A 22,045-nucleotide genomic window follows, 5' to 3' on the forward strand; every position below is an offset into this window, starting at 1 on the left:
ACTCCGAGCCATCAACTGCACTCACTCAACGGCACCCTCGTGGAATGAATTTGTCTATGTGAATAGAAATCATTTTCACTACATCAATGTTTAAGTCAAAGGTGATGCTTGAATGTGTATCACAAATGTTGTAACAAAGTGGTCTGGCTCAACCCATGACTCCTTTATCCTGAGGAATAGCAGTGTAGGGAACAGACTCAGACAAGTTCAAGTTTAAGCGTGATGGTTAGCTTCTTGTTAAGATATGGTGTTAACTATAAGATGGTGATTATTGTTGCAGTGTTTTGTTAATTTCCTTCTTATGTAAGTTGGCTTCTAGTTCAGTTTTGTGTTTTTTCCCCTGTAGCTTCCTTCATTATTCTATTTTTGATAATTAGACTGGGCTTGCATTTTTTTGTTCAGTTTTGATGAACTGTTATTAACCTTTATGCATTTGGTAAATAAATATTAAGATTTAATCTTAATATTGTGTGCTTTATTGTCCATGCAAATCTTAACCTCACCACCTCATCAGCTCACTCAAAGCCTGTTACTCCAGTACTCCTCCAGGACTCGTCGTGCAGCAGCAGCTCTATGCAATCTGTCAAAGCCTCTTTTTAATTACTTTTTCTGGCAGGTTGCATTCATTGCTGTTAAAGTTGCCTGCTACCTCGATGTTACCCTCTGCAATTACAGTGCTTCAGTTTGTCAGGCTCAAGGTTGGGTCTAGAGTTTCACTGTGTGAGAAACAAACACAAACAGGTGTGCAGTTGTACCTGTAGTTGCATTAATGTGAGTAAATCTAATGTCTGACACATTGGTGTGTTAGTGCATTTAAAACCTTAAATAGATACCGTATTGGGCTCATGTTAACAACTTAAAGGAGGACTGGTTGGGGTCAGGGGTCAGGTTGGTGCAGGTTAAGGGGGACACATATCGACGGGGGAACAGACTTTGACATAACACCGGTAAGACACCCGGCTTATAAAAGAGGCTGGCTTTTATTTACTAAAAACTGTTTTTACACCCGGTTACTAAATGAGGCCGGTCATTAATAGGAGCCCGGCTTTAAATTGAGGAAATACGGTATATTGAAATAACATAAAGGCACAGGCAGATTTACTGGAAATCCAACAGACCCCATGAACCATAACAAATGAACGTAAACATGAAGTTCTGAAGCCCTCCAGGACTCTGCATTGCACAGTCATCACTCCTGTACAGCCCTCAGTGTTTGTTTCTTATGCATGATACATGAGGTCAAACTTTTATTACAGCAAACGTTAATGTAATTACACATGCTTGTATGGATAAGCACATACTGTAATACCACAACAAGCATGTGTGTGTGTGTTTGTGTGTGTGTGTGTGTGTGTGTTTCTCTCTTTGATTGGAATATCTAATTATTTAACCACTGTGGCCAGAAAAGTGAACTTTAAGACTGAATAAATAATTCATGAGCAGCTCGAATCACAACTTTGAAGGAAAAATATAAATTCACCTTCCTTCCACTTGAAGCAGCTGGCAAAAATGATTCTGTCTATGTGGTCATTTAAATTCACTCAGCAAAGTTAAAAATGGAAACACAGAACGTGACTGTCATGCATTCGGACATGAGTGCTTAACTTTCTGACCCCTGTCTCGGACTGTTTATATCAGTGTTTGTGATAGTGGTGATAGTGTGTGTGTGTGTGTGTGTGTGTGTGTGTGTGTGTTAGCCTAGAGAAACACATTGTGCTGAGTATGCTCTGATACTAACCCGGCAGTTACTGAGCTCCTCTGCTGAGAAGACGATGCTTCCACACTTCTTCCCAGGAATCCCACTTAGAAAGAATGAGAGAAAGAATGAGTGTGTTATTAAAAATGTATCTAAAAATGTGGGTACAAATTCTGGGTTGTATAGATTTATAAATAGTTGGAATAATGGATGGATAGATGGTCATACTTTAATTTTATACTTTTATGCGTGTGTGTAGATATATATATATATATATATATATATATATACACACACATTTTTTCACACATATTAACACACACACACACACACACACACACACACACAAATTCACTTTTATTCTATCATCATTATTTGTGCATTGGTCTGATCTTTGCTCTATATCCATCCAGAATCGATCATGTATCATGACACAACTGTGATGGGACTGATGAGTCTGCCTACAGAGAGGAGGTTCAAAGGCTGACAGAATGGTGCTCAGAGAACAACCTGAGCCTCAACATTCAAAAAACAAATGAACTGATCATAGATTACAGGAAGAAGCAGGACACACATACACCACTACACATCAACGGAGAGAGGCTGGAGAGAGTGTCCAGCAGCTGGACTCCAGCTTCAAACTCTTGGGCATACACATCTCAGAAAACCTATCATGGACAACAAACACCACAGCAATAGTAAAGAATGCACAGCATCGGTTATACTTTCTCCGCATACTCAGGAAAGCCAATCTCACACAACAACACCTGAGGTCCTTCCATCGCTCCATTGAGAGTATGCTCACCTACGGCATCCTGTCGTGGTATGGTAGCGTGGTCTGCTGCAGACAGGAAGTCACTGCAGAGGACTATAAAAACCTCCCAAGTCCTCATCAACAGACAGCTACTATCATTGACACCATCTTCAACTCCGGATGCTTGCAGAAGACACACAACATTCTGAAAGACTCATTCCACCCTGATAATTATCTGTTTGAACTGCTGCCCTCAGCAGTTACAGGTCCATCAGAACACGCACCACAAGATTCATGAACAGTTTCTATCCCAAAGCTATCACCATCCTCAACTCAGACCTGAAAACAAACCCACAGCACTAATCAGGGACATCCACACCAAACACAATGCTCTGCTCTTTATATGTTTTGCACTACTGTTTTAATGCATACAATGACACTGAGTTGATGGTATAGTGTATGACGACATGAATGTACTGATTGATGAGAATGTTTTTTTTTTTAGATGTTTTATTGACTATTTATTATGCTTTTAACCTTCTGAGTCCAGTCCATGAGTGCATTGAATTTCTTGTATTCCTGTACAATGACAAATAAATCTAATCTAATCTAATGTAGGACCACACCTATCAAGTGTTTAGCCCATTTCTCTCTTTATGCTCCATAATATGCCCAGCTCTTGGTGCGGAGCACATAAAACTGCAGTATTAAAAGTTTTCAAGTTGGAAAAACCTGCTATCATCCACTGATAATTCCCTGTGTGTCACAACATGACACGGCGATTCGTTCCATCAGCTAGAAGCTGCTCCGCTGTGATGCTGCGCTGTGATTAAAATGCAGATTAAAGATTCAAGGATGTTGAAACATCTGCGACACATATGCAGGTACACACACCCCCTGAGTACACACACACACACACACAATCTATTATGCTGGAGGGATTATACTTTACAGGTATAAAATATGTTATCCTTGAGAAACCTTTTCCTGTACCTTGAAGCTTTAGCTTTGCTTCAGTCAGTCTATTGTCCACTCCTCAGCCTCTGTAGTGGACACAGTTATGTACGAGGGCAAATAAAGCTCCTCACCTAAAATGCTTTCACTTGAAACAGTAATTAATTCCTAAACTTTTAACTTCCTCTCAATTTAGTTTGCTTTTTAATCAAGCTCTGCTAACCCTATATTACGTATATATTCTTTATTTAACCAGGTAAAAAGTCTTTTACAAGAGAGACCTGGCCAAGAAGGCAGCATAAAAAGTGGCAAGTTACAACATTTAAAACACAATTAACATAAACAATTAAATACAAATACAGCCATCACAACATCAATGAAAGAGCCTCAAGTAGAGACTTATAAGGAGCAGTCACACTGACTAAGGGAAATTATTTCTTCATCCTTTAAAATCGATTTAAACTCATCAATTGTGATCAACTCAGACAATTTCAGATCTTTTTGCAGATTGTTCCATGATAAAGGGGCGGCGTAACTAAAAGCTTTCTTACCTAAATCAGTTCTCACTCTTGGCACCAGCATCTGTACAATATTTTGTGAGCGTAGACCATGTTTAGTTTGGTTTCGACACATACATGTATGCACACAGGTAAGAGGGAAGCAGCCTAAGAATACATTTATAGATTAAAAACTAACCAATGAGACTGCCTGCGAACATACAAAGATGGCATTTCAGCCGTGGCATACAGAGTACAATGATGTGTATGATTTCCGAAGCCAGTAATGAAACGCAGAGCATAATGATAAAAACAGTCCAACTTCTTAAGGCTCTGAGTTGTTGCATTCATGAAAAGCAGATCACCGTAATACAGTAGAGGCAAAAAAGTTACAGCAATCTAATATTTATTTTAAGGAAGAAAGCTAACAGTGATGTATGAGCGTCTGCTGGCTGTAATCTCTCTGATAATGACTTTTGTATGGTCACGTGGGGCCATGGGGGTACTGGCAACATGGCAGGCACACTCTGACACACACATACCTACACACACACACACTCACACTGTCACCACTTGTCACAAAGGGTCCTGCAGCACGACTAAAAACTCAGCGTTGGTGAAGCTACAGCTGCATAGCTGGAGCAGAAGCACAGAAGGATGGAAGAAATAGATATAGCAAAGATGAAGGGAATAACTTGAAAATGGAAGTCACCAAACAATGTGTGTGTAGATGTGTCAAGTCCTTCAGTAGGAGTCTTCCCACACATTTCTAGTCCTCCTACACTATTTTACACTGCCTGATGTGGGTCCCCACTCCCACACATGTTCCACACAAGCTCACTCTCACTTTCTCTCTCTTTCTCATACACACACACACACACACACACACACACACGTTTACTTTGGTTGCTTTTGGGAACACTAGGGAGACAGCTGTGTCCGTTTATTGGACAAGAAGGGTCCAACTGATTGTTGAAACTCAGATTCAGGAGAATCAATGCAGATTCAGTCCTGGCGGTAGAAGAGAGGACCAGCTCTTTACCTTTGCAGGGCTCCTGGAGAGAAAATGAGAGTTTGCCAGTCTACATGTGTTTTGTGGATTTGGAGAAAGCTTCCCAATGTGTTCCCCTGGGAACTCTGTGAAGGTGCTGCTGGAAAATAGTGTACAGGAGTCATGGCTACAAGCTTATCCAGTCCTTGTATAACCACAGTGAGAGCTGTGTCTGTGTACATGTTCCAAAGTCAAGCATGTTTTGTTTGTGTGTTGGCCTCCGCCAAGGTTGTTGCTTGGCACCAAATCTGTTTGTGATTTTTATGTACAGGATCTCAAGGTTCAGCTGGGGTAGCAGCGTCCAATTTTTGCGACCTTAGACCTCTTTGCAAACAATGGGGCTCTGATGGCTTCATCAAGCTGTGAGATGCAGCATGGAAAATATGAAAAAGGTGAAAAATTAAACAATTTGTAGCCATCGGGATAAGAGTCAGCACACTGCAAAAAAGGTGTGTCTAAAAACAAGATAAAAACAGTAAATCTGAGGGAAATGATCTTGCTGCATGGACAGATAATTTCACTTGACAAGATTTCTTACATTAAGTTTATTAAATCCAGAAATAAGCATGTTGAACACTTAAAATAAGATATTAACTCTTAACACAAGATCAATTAAAGCTGCAAGCAGCGATGAACTGGGCCTAGCAGAGTGCGATGCAAATGATTTGTTTCTTACCAAGATATAAAAAAAAAAGATTTAGAAGTGTTGCATAATTTACCTTGTTTTAAGACTTAATTTCTTATTTTACGCGTTCAACATGCTTATTTCATTTAATAATCTTAATTTAAGAAATCTTGTCAAGTGAAATTATCTGTCCATGCAGCAAGATCATTTCCCTCAGATTTAGTGTTTTAAAAACAATAAACACCCCTTTTTTGCAGTGCACCTCCTGAAGGAGAGCTTTGAGTTTCCTTCGTAGGGTTGCTGGGCTCAGCCTTAGAGATAAGGGTGAGTAGCTCCGTCATTCGGTGGAGCTCTGATTAGAACAGTTGCTCTTAAGTGTCAAAAAGGTCCAGGTGAGTTGGTGTGGTCATCTGATCAGGATGTCTCCTGGGCGGCCGCATGTTGGACATTTTTTTCAAGCATGCACAGCCAACTATTAGGGGCCCAGAGCTAGACCCAGAGCACATGGGAGGGATACACACATTATATATCTTGTGTGACCTGGGAATGCACAGATGTCTGTTGTAGATGCTGACTTGATAGAACCCTCAAAATGAAAGTGGCTGCTTCTAGAGCTTCATCTTGTTTTCAAGGGCACAACCATCAGCTTACTCCAATACTGGGAAGACAACTTCTATGTAAGTTCTGAATTGTAGAAGAGGGAGCTTTTATACTCATCTGAAACAATAAAAATGACACTTGGGCAGACGCAGTGCCCTGCACATCTGGGTGCAGAAGCAAGATTCTGCAGTAATGACTTCCTCTCAGCAGTACAGTTCTCAAATCACTGATTCCAGGGAGGTGCACAGGGCCGAGCTAAACAGCCCATTTGCCCTCTTTGGCTGAGCCGCCCCTCACGGAGGACAAAAAAGTTGTAATTTTAATGCTGTGGTTTCATAAATGCCATAGCAAATACTTGCTATAGTTACAATAGATATACAATAATATACAACCAGTCCATATTACCCAGACATTCAGTTCTTTTTGAAAAGCGGACCGTGAGGCGAGATGTAGCGACCAAGTGATGCAGAGTGAAGTCCTAGTCATGTGACACTGTAGCATCCAAACTTGGTATTGTTATTATTATTAATATTATTGTGTTTGTAGTTAAGATGTTTAGGTTAGTCTTAAGTTGTGGAAATGATTAATTATGAACAGTATAACAAATAGGATGCCCTGTGTAGAGATATGGAGATCTGCCATTTTTTTAAGGTTAGAGCATGTGAAGGAGATTTGGTGTTTCTTGTCATTGTGGGGCATGAAGTAGACTGTAACCTACTTAATATTCAAGACGCAAGGCCTTGTGGGAACTCAAACTGTGAATTTAACTCTGGTAACACCATGTGAGAGGGGAACGTGTAAAGAAGTGACGTCTGTCCTGATGTGACGTATAGGACAGAAGGTTAGGGCCACATTGCTTCTTGCTGAAGAGCCAATGCTGGAAAGTGCAACAACCACAAGTGGAGCGGTGTACGGGACTTTGTTGCTTTGTAAAATAACCATCTGGGACTGAGCGGTGTATTGGAGTACGGATGTGTTAATAAAACCTGGAGAACTGAGTATTGTGTGCTTCTTGTTTGGCCAGCTCACCCATTAACACACACATCCCTGATTTATGTTGTATCCTTTGAAGCCAAGACAATGGAGATATAAGGATACCATTAAGAAAATATTTTATGCCAACAATAAATTACAATAGAATGTTTCCTTCACATATTACCAGGGAAATGATGAAAACATGCGGGCAACAAGAGAATTGCTGTATTTTGTACGTACACAACAGCTACAACTGCAGTTTTCAGATTTTACACTCAAGAGACATTCATAATATTGTTGTTAGGTAAACTGCTATATCTCCAAAATCTCATCTTTGGTGAAACTCTCAAAACCATTTGCAATTTCAAGTGCTTGTACCGGTAACACTTTACAATAACCAACTAAGTGATGTTTATAGATGATTTATAAACCAGTTATTAACCATTTACAAAGTGCTATACATATTTAATCCTTAAATGTTTTCAACCAATTTCTTAAAGGTATATGAATCATTTCAAAATCATTAACATACTTAATATGGTGTTAAAAATGTTATAATGAGTGCAACTAAAACTATTGATAAACTATTAATTATAATTGAATTGTTTGTTAATGGTAAAGTAACTGTAAACTTACATTAATATACCATCTATTTGTCAATTATAAATTATTTAGTTAGTTAAACATTAATAAATTATGTATTTACCATTCTAAATGGTCTATATACAGTTTATAAATGATGATTAAACATTAATAAACTATCTGTTTACAATTTATAAATGATCGTTATTGTAAAGTGTTACCCATGTACCTTTACCATAGCACTGAAGTCAGAAGTCTCCTCAAACAGTGTTGTGTCCGCTCACTCTACTACTGTAGTAACTCAGTCAACTGAGAAAGCAAATAGTGGTGGGAAATTCTGTTGAGTTGTGTAGTGTAAAGCTGCGTTTCTAGAGATTACATGCACATTATGTAAGCTCTCTGTGGCCATGTTAGGACATCATGTACTTGTGGAGAATATAGATCCAGGCCTCTCACCAAGCAAACCATTGGCCTAATGACCACGTGTGCAGTTCACAGGATCCCTGTCAGAACTATAAATGAATGCATGGAAATGAAAATAGATGCAATGCTTTCAAGCACTGTGGATCAGTGTAGCGCCTGGATGGCTTCTACTGCTGCCTTTAATAGATGATAGTGTATCGTGTCTTTGATGTGAGAGTGTGTGATGGCTGTGTGAGATGATTGAAGAGGAATATATTAATGCATGTGTAAGTATATGTGAAAAGTAACTAAGTAAGTATACTTCAATTCTGTAATTACAGCGGAACTAATTTGACACATCGGAGAGATTTACTCAGGAGGTCCAGTCAGCCAGTGGAAAACTGTTGTATAATGTATAATGTCTGTGGCTCTGGAGGAGCTAAGTCAAGCCTGAGTAAATAGCCCTAGTGATGCCATAGTGATGTCATCTGGGGGTGTCATAAGGGCTGTTTCCACTACCGGGCAGGAACGCCCCTAATTTGAATATGAGCAGTATGGAGCAGGCTTTTGTCTGGACTTTCTTCATCCCTGTCAAAGAGCAGGGTATTTTCTCCCCTGAAAAAAGCCTGGTTGCTGATTGGATAGACACGACAACAAGCCATTTGTAAAAATTGACAAAGCAGATTTCCCGCCCCGAGCACTGGTCCCTACAGCTATTGCTGTATGGGACCAGTGCTCCGTGGCCCTAATAAGAACTTTAACACATTAAATAACATTAAAACTAAACTCAAACAAAGGTCATGAGATGTTTATGTTAAAACAGTTGCAGTGTTTTCCAAAGATTAGACAGTGATTGTGCTTATGAATACCGGGGTGATGATGACTTTATTAATTTTAATCAAAAAATAATATTTTTGCCACTGTGCTTGGACTCAATTTTGCGGTGATCCATTGCACTTTATATATGTTCATAAATCACTCGAACCATTCTCTGAACCAGCGAGGCTTCAAACGTCATCAATGACGTCACTCGCCCTTAAAGAAACAAGCCTCGATACGTGCTTCATAAAAGACTTCCCAGGTTTCCCGACACGCTCCCAAGCTTCGGCACAGTCTGTCCCATTACTAGCCATGCTCTGTGATGTTGTGTTTGTATGCTTGCATACCCACCTCACTGTGGTCACCTGTCTCACTTTCACCTGGCTTGGTCCCCATTGTCTGCTAGTTATTGCCGGCTGTTGCCAATAAGTCATTAAAATGTTTTCCTGTTGTCTGTTGTGCTGCAATTGGGCTCACACCATACCTACAGTTTACAGTTTTCCTCTTTTTAAATCTTAAAAAATAACCGGTGAAGGTGACAGTTAGAGATGTGAAAAATCAGAGGAATGGGGACAGCTCCCTCAGATCTGCTTTAACAGTGATAAGCTGTACATCACACAACACATCATTAACAATGGTCATCCAGTAAAACAGGACTTTTTTAAATCTTAATTACTATATTATCATCATTATTTTTGTTACTACTGTGACTATGAATGTAATACATATTAATATTATCCTCATTTTGTTAATTATATTTATTGATTTTATCAATACGAATATGCTTATGACTAAATATTATGATTAGGACTTTAGATGTAAAGAAGAAAACATCTCATCCAATTGGTGGGTAACTTGAGTTTAATTCAATTGAAGGACGTAAAACTTGGAGTTTCATTTTCTACTGGAGAAAAATGATGTCCGAAATGATAACAATTTCCAATTTCTTCCTTCAAATGTTCTTTATTTCTTTTTTTAATCACACTTGCTGCACATGCAACATGGCAGGTGTATCCCACCTTTTGCCCAATGTCAGCTGATTTTGGCTCCAGCCATACTTAGGATAAGCAGGTTATTCCTACAGGCCACCAAGGCGGCTGCCTAGGGCGCCAAATTGGCAGGGGGCGCCAAATTGGCGCATTTGTACATTTTATTTATTTTCAGTCTTTACAATCAACAGATCTGTGTTTTCTCATTTATTTATTCTTATTTTCAATTCAGTTGTTGTTGGTAAAGTTCCAAAGTTTCTAAAAATTAAAATGTTGAGACCATTATATTGCCTGTATGTAGTTCATGTATCAAATATAAATGTACATTTAAATTTCATTTTTATGTTTATTTTTATTGCATTTGTATGTCTACATTTTATTTATTTTCAGTCTTTGCCATTCTTAATTTGATGAAGATCTGTGTTTTCTTATTTATTTATTCGTATTTTGCGCAAAATCTCAATATCGCCTAGGGCAGCCAATGGGCTAGAACCGGCCCTGAGGATAAGTAACAGATAATAAATGAATAAATGCTCTACACTAAAATAATATATTTTTACTGAATTTTGCTCTATATATGATGCATTCTTGATTATATTATTAATCATATGCAAATCAAATGCATCATGAGAGAGTTGTGATTTATCTTTGTTTGCCTTCATTTCAATCAGGTTAGTCCCAGTGAGATTTAAAAAAGTCTTTTTTCAAGGGAAACAAGGTCACAATAGCATCATCACAATATGCTAAATAATGCTGATAAGCACTGATATTCAATCATTTTAAGAGTAGAATGAGGTCAAACTGAACCCACTATCAAAAGAGACCAGTTTTGCCGAAGAAAAACACATTAGGCTTTCATTCACATTTTAGTGCCCTTATCAGAATCTGAAGTTCATCACAAGCCAGAATTGTTTCCCTGGTAACACCTGGAGGTTTGACTAATGCCTGAACCAACATTCCCATCCCATGAGGTTCTTTTGCAATAAAAACAATTTTTACTACCCCAGTGAATAAGAAGAACCTTATACGACTTGACACCAGGAGATATTTCTTGTCCGCCCAACTCATGACCCCTTTGGCTCAGCTGTCAGCCAGAAAGCTAACGTTATGCTAGTAAGATTCAAAGTCAATAACCCACAGTTAACTTAATTTGACAGTGTGTTAAACAACACTACTAGCATGCTAACCAGTCATGCCATTGTCTTCAAATCAACATTTTCTCAATCAAGAGATACACCATGTGTACTGTCAGCCGCAGCCTGAAATGGTGACTTGCATAATAATCGGGATGTGAGTTGATCATTTATGTAATGTAAAAGTATTTTTGCCTGTAAGTTCAGAGGGAGAGAGTACTTCTTGCAGCTTGTGTGTTAGTCTAATTCATTTGGTGTTCACAGGATGAGACATTGAAGAATGTAGTATATTTTATGTTACAAGTGGTATGTTTTATGTTACTTTTAGCTACAGTCTGGCCTTTTGTTCAGAACAGAACTGTAATAACTGGTTCAAACCAGAATAATGAACGGTAAAGATCTGGGAGTTGTCAGACAGTAGAGGCGTTGGAATTTGAATACAAACAAGTATAGGTTTTATCCTTTTAAGGTTAAAAAGTAGACTTCGCAGTGTGCTTGTTCCCGCTGCGTTGCGTATGGGCTGGAACATTCGAATTAAATGATCTTACACACAGACAGAAAAGCCAGAGAGAACTGAGGGTTCCATTGGACTCGGGACCACCTTTTTTCAGCAGCCTTGAGATTGGACACAGTTCTCCTCCGCTGTACCTAGACAGTGTATTGTGATGTTTGATAATAAAGAAAACTAAAAGGAACTTTGACTTGGTCTTCAATCCACTTTTCTCACTCAGAGAGGTAGTCAATTTACACAACAAGAACTACACTCAGATTTGGAAATAGTTGCAATAAATTATAAATGAAAGTTTGACTGTGACCCTGTTGCTATGGCTAATACAAACCAGAGCATCAAGTAAGTTAACAATATTGAGATTGTCTGTGATTTATTATCTGCTAGTTTTATTCTGCCTGTTTTCCAAACTTCTGCAAGCATTTAAACAATGGTATCATCAGCATAAACGACAATTCTGGATAGGGTTTGTTTGGAGTAGGTTTCAATTCAAAAGTATTATTTCATCCATCAGCTTCAACTCTCCCCTTGAATTATCTGGAAAACCAAACAGTTGTAACGTCCAGTATTCTTGTTGGTTTATCATTTGACAAAATTAGAGGATTGAAGATATTTGCGCCAAACTCACCAACTGTTATCGAAACAAATTATGTGAGTCTCAATGACGTTTCCTGACATCATGCACTCCTGCTACAGTCCATAATAACAATTCTACTGTCAAAGCTGCTTTCAGAGATAGGAAAATATATCAGTGCATCATTTGACGTGTTCTCACGTAAATTCTCACCTTCAAAGCACTTCCTATAGAGAAAAATACAGCACATGCCTCCAGCAGTTTGCCCCATATAGGCCAGTCCTCATCACATCCAATCAACGGAAAAAGAGCGAGATGTCCTCTGTGGTGAGTGTGACGGCTCTGAGAGCAGCACCATGTCAGTGACCCTGGGTTCACTGTGGATGAATGGTTGCCATGGTGACATGTGATCATTAATAGTCATTAACTTTACAGTGGAGAATTCCTAAGTAATGGAGTTTCAGTGAGTGAGGAACACATATAGAGCAGGTTTTCTTTGTATAACATCATGTTCCTAATGAGGCAAGCCTTCAGCTGACTCTTGAGTTTGAATGAATCCTTTCTTTTTGGCATTAAAGAGTATTCTGGTATAATATGTTGTCATTGGAGCCTACACAACTAATGAACATTGGAATGCTCTCTCACTCACGCCTTTTGAGGTGCATATACTCTCATCGTCCACTTTATTAGGTACAACTGTTCAACTGCTCGTTAAAGAAAAATATCAGCCAATCACATGGCAGCAACTGAATGCATTTAGGCATGTCGACATGGTGAAGAAGACCTGCTGAAGTTCAAAGTGAGCATCAGAATGGGGGAAAAAGGTGATACAACTGTTTACAATTCTTCTCTGCTCTCTGTATCGCACAAGCAACCTGGTCTCACAGAAATCCGTGAAATAGCCACAGATTTGCTTAACTCAAAATCCGTGGAATAGGCACGGAATCACTCAAATTTCCATGAAACTGACACGGATTTCGCTACAATGCAAGTTAATGACAGTCATATCCCAACCTGGTATTTTTTCGTATTGGTTTGTGTCCAAGTCACGTGACTTTCAAGGTTCCGGCGGTCAGAACAAAAAACATGGCGGACAGTTCTCTCATTTTTAGTGAAAAAATCAATATTTTGACTTTGTTTCTGCATAAAAATGGATTTTGATAACATTTCTAGCGAGAAATATATGTTTTATTTTCTAAATATTCACTCAGTGAATGTACATAATCATTTGTGGCAAAGATCTCGCCAGAAAAAGACGATCCGCTGTGTTTTATTTTGAAATCTGTTTTATTTTGTAATCTACCGGATGTGGTGCGATCTTATTAAATCGCGCTTTACTGTAAATGGCCCAGTCTCTGCTCTCTTTTAGTTAAAATATCTTCATTAAACAAATATTGTTGTCTTTTTTCAGCATAGATAATATACATACAGTATAATTATTTATTAGACAGTGTGTGATATTCGATATATTGGGTAGAAATAGGTTTTCACACCCCTAAAACGGAAGAACTACAACAAGTATGCTGATGTCGACATAAGTACTGAAGAGAGGTCTAGGGAGTTGTAGTTTTTTTTATAAAACAGGGTTTCCCCTAAAATTGGAAGTTGGAAATACTTAATTAGTGGCTTTCCAGGGTTTTGAGGGGATGTCAATCACATTTTTGGCATCAGACAAGGAAAAATAAGGAATTACTCTATTTACATATTGTCAAGTAACACTGGAATATCCAAATACTTTAGATATTTTCAAAATATTAGTTGGTAAATGGTTTAACAAATATAAAAAAATCAATACATATTTTAATTACTAAACAGAGTTCTGTGGATAAAAGCATGCACTGCACCAAACACCACTGTCAAGATCTGACAATCCCATCATGAGGAGTTTCCAGAGGAGCAGAATTCTAAATGGAGGAGCTGTTCCTGGTAGAGAACAATGTGATCAAAGATCTTATTAAGGACAAGCCTTTGTCTGTAATGTTTGATGAGACCCCTGATGTGGAAGGACACTGTGTGCTGAATGTTCTTGTCTTTGCCACAGATAATGCTGCTGCAACACAGCTCTGAAAGCCTTTGTCCCAATGCCAGCCATGTGACCTGTATGACACGTCATTATTCTTGTGAGGGAAGCATTCAGAAAACCTTTCACTTAAGTGAACACCTTCATGCGATACCTCACACTTGCTTCTATATGGCAGGACCAGGGAAGAGAAGATACCTCAGCTTTCTCTCTGCTGCTGGCATTAAGGCCAATATGCCTCCCAACCAAGCGGCAACCTCCAGTCCTGAGCTGCAGCCGATGCGGAAGTACCAAAAAATGAAATTCCTTGAGGCCGGCTGCAAAAGGGAGCAAGTTAGATTGACCTTCATGTTAAAAAGTCCGATTTCACAGTAGTAATAAACGTGTTTACAGCCTGGTTCAAACTGTATCCAAATGCTACTTCTTTTACAAACTTCCACTCATCTTTACACCACACTCCTCTCTCTCCTCTCTGCGCGTCTCCCTCTGCCATGGCCTGGGATCGGATCTGGATGATTGTTCGCATAGCATGCATGTGACACCTAGCGTCCTCAGCACCCGCAGGTACTTTTCTAAACAAGAAAAGTTAAAAAAAGAAAAGAAAGAAGAACGGCGCGTTGACAGACGTTAGCCGGTTCCCATCGTTCACTTAAAAGAGACGGCTCTTTGAACCGGCTCATTCGTGACTGACACATCACTACATACCTGGCTATGACAAAAACTTGCAGGAGGATCATTCTCGACTTCACAAAGTTCTGTCCTGCTACAATCACAGCTTCAGCATCTAGCTTTGTAGACACTGACCTTTTCTGGGACAGCGTGCAGGATCGACTACCTCACTTTTCCAAGCTGGCGAAGATGTACAAAGACTGTCTGAACTACTCTGCAGATGTTGAGAGATCAAACAGTACCTACAAAATTATTCTGTCAGCTCGAAGGCATTTGTGTTGTTATTTATAAAATGTGGACTTTATTTATTAAAGGTGACTTTTAAAAAAAAGATAAGATAAAAATCCTCTTCTTTGGCAGAGTGTGCGCTGGTTTCTACATTTGGTTGATGATTGAGGGCCAGTATCTCTGGCTTTGAATTCGTATTACCCAATTGTGAATTCACAGGGATGAAACCCTTTTTCATGAAAAATAACTAAAATTACCCAGGGACTTTTTAGCTATAGTTTGTTTAACCTGAGTGCACTCTCTTTTTAGATGGTTTTCTATAAATCTTGCATCAAAGGCCCGTTGGCAGGCTTAAAGTTGGATAAACAGGATAACAGAACCTCTGTGTGGGAAATGGAAACAACTCATACCGCGAGGAAAATCCCTCTTGTGCTTCCGTCCAAAGCAGCACAGCAGCGATGAGCAGCAAGGTCCCCAGCTTCACCCAGCAGCAGGAGCAAGCCATCCTCAACACCTGACACTGAGATCCGTGGTCTCCTCTGACGTCCGTACAGGGGACGGATGCAAGCGGCATAAGCTAATTCAACTCAGTCACTTCCCAATAAAAAAATAAAGCTGCTCCCTGTCAACAGTACAAAAGTATTATAGTTTACAGAAGGTCTACCTACCTATAGGCTACCTGAATTTCTGAAGTGAACTATATTTCTAAATATGCTATTGCTACACTTAATGGCAAAAATTGCACTGGTCTGCTGGACTTGAACAAAAATAAACAATATTTTTGTTGCTTAAGCTTATGTATTCAGTCATTATTCAATGGTATACTAAAAGTCCATGTGAAAAAAATTACTTCTCACTGTTCTCAGGTCAAATATTTATATGCAATTAAAATGTGATTCATTACGATTAATTAATTAAAAAGCCTCTAATTAATTAGATACACTTTTTTAATCGAGTCCCGGCCCTAGTTTAAACCAGCATTCTGCAGGACGAAGGTAAGTCAGAAGAAGAAGATGACTATTCTGCCCAGCAACATGACCCTCTGCTGCTCAGCTCTGTCATGGACACTTGGACATGGAAAAGGAGATGCAAAAGTATTGCGTGTACATATGAATATGTATGCAGCTATGTGTGTAAAGCAAACACATTGTGTGTCCATTCCTGACTATGAATGGTGAGCGTGTCCCTCTGTCAAAGTATCTCTCCCCGTGAGGCTTTCTGCATGGGAAGGCTGATGTTCATTTCGATTACAGGACAGGGAATGGGAGTATAGAACGAGGATGGGGAAGTGTATGGGGGTGACTCGTAACGCTGGCCTCTGCTACACATACATACACATACACACACCATCCATTCCTTTCTCTCCTGTCACCCACTGATGGGGATGACAGGGCAACAGGGCGACTGACAGCATGAGCAGCTCATTCAATTACACAGCTCTCTGATGAAAAGCTTTCCTGTCTCCAGAGAGAGGAGAGGATGGAGGGAGGAGAGAAGGTAAGGGAAAGTGGCCTGCGTTTGGGAATAGGCAAAGGGGATGTGAGTCAGGCTGATGATAAGTGGGAATCACAGTAAATGAATGGAAGTAGGAAAGAGTTGAAAAATGTGTCCAATCACACAAATAAATTGGTAATTGAAAAGAGCATGTATACACAAAGTATCAGGCTTTTTAAACAGATTTGTTTGAATTAATTTCTGCAGTTTGGTTTACTTGGTAAGGTACGATCAAAACCATTCAACAATTTCTGACACCAAGTCATATTCCTGTCAGCATTTCAAGCTGGCAAAGCAGTGAAACCCTGAAACAGTATCTTGGAGCGTGCTCAGTTACATATTTTACAAGGTTGAAATTGCATTTGTGCAGTTGTTTCAAAATTAGCTACACTGTTATGTTTAGGCAACAAAGGAATATGTCACCAAGCGCAACAGCAGGACTCTTATTATTTTTTATTTTTTTAGTTGACAGTAGAGATCTACACTTTTTAAAAAATGTCTGTAAATTTTACAGTAAAAAAACTGCTAAACCATGACAATGAAAGGCCGTAAAATGATAAATGGGTTAATTCAGTTTCAGTAACAATGAAACACTGTAAATGTATATATCAGTCAAAAAAAATACATTACTCCACTGTAAAATACACTGGCACCGTGAATATAAAAAAAATATACTAATACATTTACAAGCCATCACTGTAATTTTTGCTTTTGTTGTTGAAAAAATACATTTTCTCACTGTTAAATGTACTAAACATCATATCTCTAATAAAAAAAATAATGTAATATTTAACGAAAAAATCTTTAATTTATGCAGTATTTATAAAGTATTTTCTTGTCAATCTGGCAGAACAGCGTTTCTTCTGATGGAAAAACTTTTTACTTTTTACGGTAAAATATGGAATAAAATGGCAATCTTTAACAGGAAATCAAAAGTGCTAATATTATTTTACCGTCATATTACAAAAGGTGCACCGTAACCACAACCACAGCTATGCATAGAAAGTCAGTGTTGGTGTTTGTCTATTTAAGGTAATTGTTTGTAATATGATTTTATTTTATTTTTTTAAATAACACTAGGTTTTGTTTTAAAACAGATGTTCCCATTTTAGGTTTTAGTTTTTTGACCCCATCTATGTATTTACTATTTAACGAAGCACAATACAGTATGTAATACAATAATTTCAACTCTTGTCCAACGAAATAGTTGGAATTCACATCACACTGGATGGTCTCACTCAGCCAGTCCAACTTTTGCTTACCTGTTAGTTTCATCATTAATCGTTCATTTATTGTTGTTGAACAACACATGGTTGTGCAATTAAATGCAGTTTTAATCCATTTGTCCTTTATGAGCCGTCTAACTTCCAATTTATGGGCTGCACTTCCCTTTGATCACTTCGCTCAGTTAATTTAACTAGTTTATTTAATAATGTTGTGGGAGCACTAAAAGAAAATCTAAATTGAAATGGCAGGTTAGTGCCAGATCGTCACACTTTTATTAAGTGAGAGGAGGACATGAACAAGTGGCCTCAGATAACATACAAGGACTTTTTTTTTTAATTACTTTGTGTTGCCTCTTGGGGTGAATGGCTCTACAAGGCGCAACTAATCTTACAAAGAGGCTTATCAATACCTTCTACTGCAGTGGAAAAGATGGCAATGTATTAATAGACAATACCGAGGACCTGTATTTATGATGGCTGATGTCCAGCCTAAGGTACACTAGCATATTCAGCTACTAATTGGGATTCTGATGGGGAACTAAGCTGTTATCTATTCTCTTCAAACATACCAGATTCCCTTTTACCTCTCATAACATGGGAGTTGCTGGTTTAAATCTGCCTTGATCAGTTTGTTGGTTGGTTGGTCTTGCTTTTTCCTTACTGTTTTAAATCACCAAAGTCACATGATAAAACAAACTATCTAACTGATCGATGCAGTGCTAAACCAGCGTTATATGAGAGGTAAAATAACTGTTTTTGAAAATACATCTGGAATGTTTAAAGCAAGCATAGATTAAATTGACGGCTTCCGTTTCCAGTTGGAAAGGGCTGTCAAACAAGCAATGTAAAGAGGAGAAAATATTATAAATAAAGCGTACACTTAATTTGACATTGATTTTTTTTTTGCAGAGCTTCGGTGTCGATATCGTCTCTCCTGCCTGCTTCTCTAGTAGATAATACACTGACTATGGATAATAAATTCCTCAGACAATCCAACTTCAACTATCTCTCAAAATATCCGTTTTAAAAACAAATCAGTATAAGATAAAGCTCACTGCCACTTCCACTAACCCACCAGAAGTTACACCCATATTCAATTTTACAGTGGAGCTCCTAACATTAGGTGGATACTCCGCAAGAAAAATATATAAAAATAATTTTAAAAAACAGTAGTGCATTCCATCAAAAAAAAAAAAAAAAGCACCAGGAGGCCATATAAAATGGCTTTCAAAAAACAAAATCAGCGAAACATTGGCATGGCACACTTCAACATGTCATTCCAGGATGCTATGGTCTCTACTACATGTGAGCATAGTAGTCCCTGATCTACCATTGTCTCCCATTCAAAATTTAACTACATTTTTAAAATTCAGTTAATTCCATTAATGTTTTTAACATTACTGAATTTGAGCCTTTCTTCCTTAAGACCATAACTGCATATTAATTTACCCCAAAATGGGTCTGAACCCCAAAGTTTGGAAAGGATGCTTTAAAGCCATATGTGTAGGATATGTACAGTATGTGATTAATGGTCAAGTTATGCTGAGGATTCTGTAGAAATTGCAGTTCATGTATGACATTCAGCCTATTTTCCTCAAGCCCCTGTATCAGATCCATCGAGCAGCTTTTATTGCTTGCCACAGTAGCACTTAAAAGTTATACATACACAGTGAAAATGGCTGAATCAATAGTATTGCATATTGAGATTTTGAGAGGTTCTGTATACTGCCCTACAAAGCCTAACTGCAACAACATTTTTGGTCAAAACTGAGTTATAACTAGAAATGAACTCCTTGATGTCTGTTTTATCTTGTGACAAAGTTTTAGAATTTAAATTTAAATTTTGCTTTAACTCAGAGCAATAATTATATAAAAGCCACAAAATCCAACTCAAAACCAAGCAGTAATTGCACTTACCACGGTCTACTTTGGATATATATATTAATTTAAACATAAAAATGAAATAAATTTGTAGTTGATTTGAAAGGGAAATTATTATCTAGATAGTGATGAATTAAAAAAGTGAGATAAAATTATATGACTAAAATATAAAATGTATTAATAATATTAAGTCTAAAATATGCAAATCTTTGACTAGAGTTGCACTGATAACAAAATAAATTTGCAAATGTTTATTCACTAAAAAACAAAATATAAAAGCTGAAAGAAGACAACAACATTGTTGTTACTCCACTCTGTTTTTGCATTACTATTAGAAGCTTTTACATCAATGCAGTAACTACGTTTATGGGGTCAAAGGTTAAAATAAATCATCATGATTTTTTAGCATAAAAATTACATCATCAATACATGTAGAAATAAGTGTCATATAAAGAATCTACATGTAACCAATTTGACTGGCCGGTTAAAAAAATGTTAAAAAAACAACTTTTAAGCAGTTTTTCTCAGTTTGACCTGTTCTGTAGTTACTGCAGTTAGACTTTGTAGGGCAGTATTCACATCTTGAAGTGCATGAGGAGCATAGATTCTAACAGCATGCTCTTTGAGGAGAGCCCATTATCATAATATAACCTACTGTATATGGTTGCATGGGCTTTGTACAAACACATGAATGACTGTATACACAGACCTTGGAGTTCTATCTCACAAATGCTGAGGGAGTGCTGGGGGCATCAGCAGTAGCAGCCACCCTCCTCTGAACAGACAAGGAAACTAATAGCACCAACTCAAAAGCAACTGGCAGAAATTCCAAGAAGCTGATCTTGGGTAACTGCAGCACATTCGACTCTGAGACTGTGCAGTAAAAAATATAGGGCATTACCACTTGAATCCCCTAATTTTCTTAATTGCACTACCAATAGCTGCTTTGTTATGTTGGTGTATGGGTAGCCAGAAACCGGTGAATGGAAACAAGAACAAAATGACAACTAAAAGGCAAAAGGAATTAAACTAGGTTATAGCCTTTTCTTCTGTCTTTTCACTCTAATTAAAGTCTGAATCTGTCTCCTTTGTTCCCTGATAGTAATTAGATACAGAGCAGCCAACTCCTACCGAACTGCAAAGAAAAGTTTATTGTGTGTGTGTGTGTGTGTGTGTGTGTGTGTGTGTGTTTACTTGTACTCCAATTATAGTGAGGACCAGAATTAGTTCTTAACTCACTGAGTGAGGACATTTTTGTGAAGTGAGGACATTTCAGGTCACTTTTTCAAAGGCCCTAAAATGTTTGAAGGTTAGGACTTGGTTTCAGTTTCAGGTTTAGGTTAGGGTCAGGGGCTACAAATTCATTACATTAATGATGTGTCCTCAAAAAGATAGAAGTACAAGGATACGTGTTTGTGTCTTCTCGTACGTCCTACATAGTGAGGACCATGGCTTTAACCAGCAAACTGAGGACATTTTTTCTTTGAAGGACTGTTTGAGGGTTAAGACATGATTTTAAGGTTCAGGTTATAATTAGGTTTAGGTTAGGTGGTTAGGGTTGGGGTAAGGCATTCAGTTGTGATGGTTAAGGTAAGGGTCTAAGGAATGCATTTGATGAATACAGAGTCCTCACAAAGATAGAAGGACAACAATGTGTGTGTGTGTGTGTGACTGGATTGGACTGGGCTGAAAACAGATGCTGTCCGAAATAAACCTGCAGCAATAAAACCTGGACCTCACCCCATTTTGGTTCTGGGTCAGTTACCAAGAACGAGGAAAACCTCTTCCTTGTAACTTGTGACTTGAACTCCGATAAACAGCAGGCTAAGGAAGGGAGCCTGGATGTTCCTCTCTTCAGCCAGGTCTTACGGCTCTTCCTGGGGGATTCCAAGCAATCACAGACCAAATGGAACATATAATCCTTGCAGCAATTTCTAAATCTGCCCCTGGAATCTCCTCCCAGTTGCACATGACTACAGGAAGTTATCCTCCACAATATTAAGAGGTATCCTATGGGCTGAAATATGTGCCACCAGAGACTGAATTTAATTATTTATATTTGAATTTGAATTGCTTAACTTGAATAATTGCATTACAAAAACTGAATTTAAATAATTTGAATTATAATTATAATTTGTATTTTCAATTTGAATCATTACATTGAAAAACTGAATGTAATGTGCGATTTGAAATTGAAATTATTAGTTTGGAACTGTACATTCAGTTTTCACAATTCAAATTAAATTTGAAATTGATTTTTGAATTTTGCAAACTGAATTTGAATTATGAGAACTGAATGTTCAGTTACAAACAATTCAGATTCAGTTTTTCAACGCAATGATTCAATTTGAAAAATACAAATTCAAAA

The 22,045-nt window shown here is 38.1% G+C and overlaps 1 protein-coding gene across 1 annotated transcript in view; it reads right to left on the reverse strand.

Moving 5' to 3' along the window:
- The window catches only part of LOC131969091 (copine-9-like), a 187,009-nt gene that overhangs the window by 54,370 nt on the left and 110,594 nt on the right, over positions 1-22,045 (reverse strand). Inside the window, exon 7 of the mRNA XM_059330229.1 lies at positions 1,739-1,802. Within this exon, the coding sequence (XP_059186212.1) occupies positions 1,739-1,802 (64 nt within the window). The remainder of the gene's footprint in view (positions 1-1,738; positions 1,803-22,045) is intronic.

Source organism: Centropristis striata, chromosome 3 (genome assembly GCF_030273125.1).
Source record: "Centropristis striata isolate RG_2023a ecotype Rhode Island chromosome 3, C.striata_1.0, whole genome shotgun sequence".
Classification (NCBI taxonomy): Eukaryota; Metazoa; Chordata; class Actinopteri; order Perciformes; family Serranidae; genus Centropristis; species Centropristis striata.